Source organism: Cystoisospora suis (genome assembly GCF_002600585.1).
Source record: "Cystoisospora suis strain Wien I chromosome Unknown contig_2472, whole genome shotgun sequence".
Classification (NCBI taxonomy): domain Eukaryota; phylum Apicomplexa; class Conoidasida; order Eucoccidiorida; family Sarcocystidae; genus Cystoisospora; species Cystoisospora suis.
In genome coordinates, this window is record NW_027155271.1 from 2,608 (window position 1) to 9,723 (window position 7,116).

The 7,116-nt window shown below is 39.8% G+C and overlaps 3 protein-coding genes across 3 annotated transcripts in view; 1 reads left to right on the plus strand and 2 right to left on the minus strand.

Annotated features, from left to right (window-relative positions):
- Positions 1 to 2,261, plus strand: part of CSUI_005135 (actin-related protein arp1) — a 4,445-nt gene extending 2,184 nt beyond the window's left edge. Inside the window, exons 4-5 of the mRNA XM_068065314.1 lie at positions 941 to 1,042; positions 1,437 to 2,261. Of these exons, the coding sequence (XP_067922708.1) occupies positions 941 to 1,042; positions 1,437 to 1,484 (150 nt within the window). The 3' untranslated portion in view covers positions 1,485 to 2,261. The remainder of the gene's footprint in view (positions 1 to 940; positions 1,043 to 1,436) is intronic.
- A 2,136-nt stretch (positions 2,262 to 4,397) lies between these two features.
- Positions 4,398 to 6,857, minus strand: CSUI_005136 (uncharacterized protein). The gene has a single exon (XM_068065315.1). It carries the CDS (start codon positions 6,791 to 6,793, stop codon positions 6,380 to 6,382), a length of 414 nt encoding a protein of 137 aa, XP_067922709.1. The 5' UTR covers positions 6,794 to 6,857; the 3' UTR covers positions 4,398 to 6,379.
- An 80-nt stretch (positions 6,858 to 6,937) lies between these two features.
- On the minus strand, positions 6,938 to 7,116 carry CSUI_005137 (uncharacterized protein; the record flags this gene model as incomplete). The annotated part of the gene is made up of 1 exon (XM_068065316.1): positions 6,938 to 7,116. A coding segment is annotated over one exon (178 nt), but the record flags the coding sequence as incomplete, so codon positions are not given.

Sequence of the window (7,116 nt, forward strand, 5' to 3'; positions counted from 1 at the left end):
CTCTCTCTATCACTTCTCTCTCTCTTCTTCTTTAGCTGCGAACCTCGAGAAAAAGCAAGCACGGGTGACTTAAAAGAAAGAGAAGAAGAAAGATGTGTGAGAGAGAGAGAGAAGGGGAGGGGAGGGGAGGGTGAATTTCATGATTGCATAGCGTGAAAGACAGAGATATGCTAAAGATATCAAAACAGACTGAAGAAGAAAGAGAGGGATGGAGTGGTGGGTTCGTTTTCTCTTTTCTATTTCTCTTTCTCTCTTCAATATATCCATAGATGACCAATTTCAGCTTTTCTTCTCAGTGTAAGATATCTGTCGTGCATACTCATACAGGCACATATTCGTATACTATACATCCTCATATATACATAATTATATATATATATATATGTATTTAGTGGTACTACAGATTCATACACTTGAAGAGAGGATTCTGAGAGAGAGGAGACTTAGCATGTTTTGAAGACTGCTTGGCCTTTTTTGAAGCGACTACTACTAGTACTACTACTGTTAGGGCCCAAATGCAAGTAGTCATAGTCATAGTAGTAGTCTTTGTATTCTTCTTCTTCTTTCCTCGGACTACTGGAGGGTGAGAGGTGAAAAGAATACTCCACATCGACACTAGGACTCGGCGACCTCCATTCATTCATTCTCTTTCTTTCTTTCTTTGCTTGTGTTTATGTCTTTTCTTTCATACTAGAATGATGGAGAGACGTATGGATAGATAGATTGAAGAGAGATAGATAGGAGAGAATCAAGAGCCAAGTCTGTCCCCCCTTCCTCCTCCTCCTTCGGTTCTTTTCATGAGACACCTCTTTTCTTCTTTCTCTTTGTCATCGTCATTTTATCGTCTTGTTTTGTGTCTCTCGTATGTCCTCGTTTCTTATCCACTTCCCTTCATGTTTCTCTCCTCTTTCTTCTTTTCTTTGTCTTCGTCTTTGTGTAGATTCGTATTTCAGCACCTCCGGAGCGTAAATTCTCTACGTGGATTGGAGGTTCGATTCTCGCCTCTCTCGCCACCTTCAAGAAGATGTGGGTCTCCAAACAGGTACGCGCCGTACACGACATACACACCTCCTCTCTATCTATCTTCACATCTACCTACACATACAGACGTGCATGCATCCAAGGATATATATGTAGAGACATCCAGATCTATGAAGATCGATGGAGATGATGGGTGTATGTAAGTATGTATGTATGTATGAAGATTTCTATGGAGTCTGTAGTGTACACACGAGTACTACTACTACTACTATATGCATTCACATAGATACTAATATATTCATATCTATAAATCATATGTATATGTATGCCTATGTGTATGTCTATCAATCATATGTCTATGTCTATGTGTGTGTCTATGTATTATGAGTAGGTCCTGTTATGTCCAAACCTTTTCTTTCTTGTTTCGTTCTCCTCCTCTTCTTCTTGTTTCTTAGGAGTATGAAGAATATGGAGCAGGAATTCTCCATAGAAAGACTCTCTAAAGACAAACCGAGAAGGACTAGGATTACTACACTACGAAAGAGAGAAAGAAAGAGCTTATCACTGAAGAAGAGAGAGAGGCCAAAAAGACAGAAAGAGAGAGCAAGAGGGAGGGCGAGCTATCTAGCTAGCTACCACGCTGTCTATCTATCTATCTATCTATCCTTAATCTCTCTATCTATCTATTTCTATCATCTGCGTTCTCACTCATCTTCCTCGCTTGTCATGTACAATGATAGAGATTTACACAAATATAGGCACATATACATACGAAAATACAGGGAAATGTAGAGAGAGATAGAGACGGGAAGAGATAGAACTTTCTGTCTCGATCTACATGTCTGTGTGGGCAGAGGGACGGACAGAAAGAAGAGAGAGAGAGACAAGAAGAAAGACAGATAGATAGGTGGATAGGTGTGTGTCTCGTCTCTGACTCTTTTTCTCATTGTTGTAAGTATGAGAGGGGTGTCTTGTGCGTTTAAGTCTATTCCTAGAAATGCTGAGAAAGTCTAGGAAATCTTCTCTATCATTCATTCTTTCGTTAGTTAATTAATTAATCGATGCTTCGAGATAACTAGCCTATCCTTCTTGGAATTCTCCGGTTTGTCTCTTATTGATCTAAAATTTCTTCTCATCTTTGCATGCATGCATGCATGCAATCAAAATAAATACTTGTGTCTCTCTTTCTCCGCGTATGTATGTATGTGTGAATGAATGAGTTGAAATAGAAGAAGAAGAGAGAAAGAGAAAAAGGTCGTTACGGACATTGTTTGAGTATCCGTGCAAGTAGTGGCATTTTGACTATTCTTCTTCTTCTCCCTGTCGTTCTTCTTCTTGTACGTGTTAGGAGATTTATATAAGAACGAAACTCTTCTTCATCATTTTCAGATTGTTTCTATCTATCCATCTATCTATCTATCACCTCGTTAAAGATTCGTTTCTTTTCCTACACAAACGAACGAACTCAAAGAAAGAAAGAAAGAAAGGTACTTTAGGAGGAGAGACGTAGAGGGAGGAGAAGTAGCAAAGAAAGAAACAGAGGAATTGATGGGGGACGAGACGTCAGTGAATAGAAACGACAAGGAGGACGAGGAAGAGAAGGAGGAGGAAGCGGCTATTACTTCTATGCTTAGGATTACGAGGACTGAAATTCTGGTAGTGCATAGCCCACCCTCTTGTAGTTAGTTGCGCACGGTCATGCTAAGTCGTCAAGAAGAAGACGACGAAGTTCCTTATTCTCTAAGAAAGAGTGAGAAAGAAAGGAAAAGAGAAAGAGGAATGTTTCTTCTCTCTCTTCCTCTTTTTTCTTGCTTTACTCTCATCGTCATTAGGAGCCTCACCTCGCAAATCCATCCGTAGATAAAGTAGTCAAAGATTAAAGATAGATAGATAGATCAAAGATAGATAGATAGATAGATCAAAGATAGATAGATAGATAGATCAAAGATAGATAGATCAAAGATAGATAGATCAACGATAGATAGGTAGATAGGTCAAAGATAGATACATCAAAGATAGATAGATACACATTTATACATACACACATACCCGTACATTTACAAATGCATACTTACATACAGTCATACACATGCATGCACGTGTCTTCATACACACCCGTACATATTTCTGCATGTACGTACATATATATATATATATATATATAGGCATAGAGGTATATTCCGCTCATACACTACAGGTACTACTCCTTTTCTTGATAGTTCTGAGTATGATGACCCATGTGAATACGAGGGTCAAGCTAGGAAGTCCCTTGCTCTCCCGCTTGCTTCTCTCTCCCTCTGTCTGTCTCTCTGTCTCTTTAGCTAACTGGTCACTCCATATATCAGTCAGGTAGGGATTCGTTCAGCCATGCACCAAAGAGAAAGGCGAAGAGAGAAGAAGAAGAAGAAGTTTCGTTTTCGCTCGTTCCCCGTCTCCTTGGAGACAAAAAAGAAGAAAGAAGAGAACTCATGCCGGTGCTGCTGTAAGAAAGAGACCGACACACTCTCGTCGATAGACTAGGCAGAGAGACACACACCGAAGATCGAGAGAGAGAGAGAAATAGATAGATAGAGCGAGACCATGTAGGATGACTTAGCAATGGAGCAGCCTTTCGGTTGACTCTTTAAGTTCTTCTTTTCTTCTTTTTCTTCCTCCTTAACTCCAAGCCATCTTCCTTTCTTCCTATGGCGATGAATTGAGTCCTTTCTTTTTCTTCTGAAGAAAGAGAAGAGAAGAAACCCCTCGGACTTCTCGTTTCTTCTTCTTCGTTTCCTAGGTCTTTTTGTACTTTTCAACAGTTCATATCAAGTGAAGAAGCAAGCACAAGGGAATACACAGCGAAAGTCTCCCTCTCTAGCTAGCTATCCATTTGTAGTCTATTCTTGTTCTTCTTAATTAGGCTATTCTCTTCACTCACTTCTTTCTCTCTTCATTACTAGGCTTTGAAGATCTTAAAGAAGGAGAAGATAGAGAGATCAACATCTATCCAGAACCCTGATACCTCTCTCTCTCTGTCTCTCCTTTAATCATTCAGGGTGGATGTGGATGGTAGATTGCTTGTCTATCACGTATCCTCTCTCAGAGATGCATATACATATAAAGACAGATAGACACGTCCTTGAAGAGACAACATGCCTATCTATCTTCCTTGCGTGCGAGGAGTGCGTCCCACCGCTTGAGAGCTGCGTTTCGTGCTTGCTTAGGTATATATATATATATATCTTTATCCTACTCGTATTGTTTCTTCTATTGATCTTTCTTTCTTCACTGGAACGAGACTCAGGAAGAAGGTTAGCTATAGAAGATTTCTCCTTGTAGTAATCTACCTCCTGACTGTATCGGTCCATATAGACAAGGTGTACAGAGTAGCCATCGATCCATTTTTACACGCCATTCCTCTTTCTTTCCTTCATGCATGCATCGATTCATCTACAGCTTTAATTAATCCATTCATCCACAATCGATTCGCTAGTAGTTTACCATTCAGGCATGCACGCGTTCCAGCACTCGAGGGCGAAAGAAAAGAAAAAGAAAGAAAAAGAGAAAGAAGAAGGTCGGTCTGATCGAAATCTTGGCCGTAGTCACTCTGTGCTCTTCTCATGCACAGCACGAAGAATGTGAGAGAGAAATAGCAGCACACGCACTCAATCCTCAAGACATCTTCTTCATTCTTTTCTGTCTCTTTCTCTCTCTCTTTCTATTGTGTGAATGACTAAAAGAAGACCACACAAAACAAATTCAGCCGTGGAAAAAAGAAAGAGAAAGAGTGAGAAAGAAAGAGAGGTAAGATGATAGGTATCTTCTGATAGAAAGAAAGAAAGAAAGAAAGTTTTCTTTTCTTTTTTCCTTTCTTTCAACCCCAATGACCGATCAAAACAAGAGTGAAGAAAAGAAGAGAAAGAAAGAAAGAAAAGAAAGAAAAGAAAATCCCTTCACGAACTCACCCGCCGCTGATTGCTTTATTTAAATAGATAGATTTAAGATAGATAGATTAAAGAAAGATAGATAGATCAATCTATAGACAACTCGGTCTACATATTTATGCATATACACACTCACACATCTTCATACAAACGTATAGACGTCTTCATACATGCCGAAGACAAGGAAGAAAAAGAGAGAGAAATGAGTAGAGTTCTTCTTCTTCTTCAACTTCGACAGAACAGCATGTGTGGGAAGGAATAGGAACTACAATGAGAAAAGCTAAGGATCTAGACGAAGAAAAGGGGGAGAAGAAGAAGATCACTCTAATTCTTGTTCGTGCTACTATTGTCATGGAGAGTCATACGGATGATAAAGACGCTATCCAACATGTCTCCCTTCACACATACACACGCATATGTCGTAAGCATGACGAGAAGCATCGATCGATCCATCAACTCTTTGTCTTTCTCGCTCTTGACCTCTTTCTCTCTTGTCTTATCCTTCCTCGCTTGTTCTTTTCAAAAGATTTCCATTCACTTACACAAAACACGAAGAAGAGACCAAATCTCTATCTGTCCATCTATCTATCTTTCATCTATCTGTCTATCTATGGATCAGCTATTCACCTCTCTCTTTCTTTCTTTCCTTCCTGCATTTCTTCATAGGATTTGTCTTCTTCTTCATCTTCTCGATTTTGAGAAGAACGAAACAAATCTTGTTCTCCAAGAGAAAGTGAACAAGAGACGAGGAAAAAGCTGGGGTGTCTATACACCTCAAAACACAGAGAAGCACCTGAAAAAGAAAGAAATCTTTAGATCTCTTTCTCTTAGAAGTCTTCTTCTTTCTCTTATCACATATCAAACATGAAACACATTCCTAACAAGAAGAATAGAAGCTCCACCCCTCTACCTTATCGTGTTCATTACGCCACGGCCCTCTTCTCTTTCTCCTCTCTCTCCGTCTATAATCCGGAGAAGACAAGAAAGACGCCAGCCCTCGATCACAACGATTGTCCTAACTTTGGTTCTATGAAGGTATCATTTATACACTTTCACGATCTATCTCATTCGCTTGGAAATTTTCTTGAGAAGAAGGGGAGGGGTTCAAGCTGTTGAGATCCACACAACGGAGGGCGCAAAACGCCGCTAAATTTTCTCTTTTTCTTTCTTTCTTCTAACTCATTCATCCGTCGTAAGTCCATTCATCGACTCAACAGAAAGAAAGAAAGAAAGACACAAAGAAAGAGAGAAAGAAGAGGAGGGTTCTCTTTTTTCTCTTCTTTATATCACCCGACTACCAACGATTGTCCATAACTCCGCCTCCCCTCGTCTCGTCTCCCTTCAAAAAAGAGAGACAGAGAGAGAGATAGAGAGAGATGGATAGAGAGAATAGAGAAATCGTTTCTCACAGCTCACAAGCTGAGGCAAGGTTACTTCTTCTACTTCCTACTTACCTATTCACCAGTTTTGACTTGTCACCACGTGCATGTATATCCATACATGCACGTGGTGACAAGTTCGAAGACGCCTATACTATGTATACGTAGACATATATATGTAACATTTGAAAAAGAGGGAGAAAAGGTAGGGGAGAAAACGAAGAAGAAGAAGAAGATCGGACACGTGATTGAGACATGAGCGAATGAATGGGTGCGATGAAAACGACGCACGCTAGAGGAGATGGAGAGTATGTCCTCCTCCGGTGTATGTACACCCGACAAAGGCGCGGGCTGGAGGAGAAGAAAAAGGACATTTTCACGATAAACAAAACGACTAGGATGGAAGAAGTGTATTCTTCTTCTTCCACCCCTCCTTTTCTTCTTCCTTTCTCTTCTTTCCGTAGAAGAAAAAGTATCGACTTGGGTTGAAAGAAGGCGATGAAAAGACATTCGCACACTCACACAAGGGCTCCACCGAAGAATAAAAAGATAAAAACCCCATCGAACCAAAAAGATCAAAAGAAAGAAAAAGAAGATAACTCTATATATACACATACATACGTACACATAGACACATACAAATAGATATACATAGATACACATACATATATATATATACATAGACAAAATATATCTCATTAAAGAGAGACGCAACGCCTATGACACTTACACGTTTTCTTCTTAGAAGAAGTGAAGAGCTACATATAGAGCGTAAAGACAGACAGGCACATAAACTCTCGATAGACAGATAGAATGATAGACTATTGATCGAC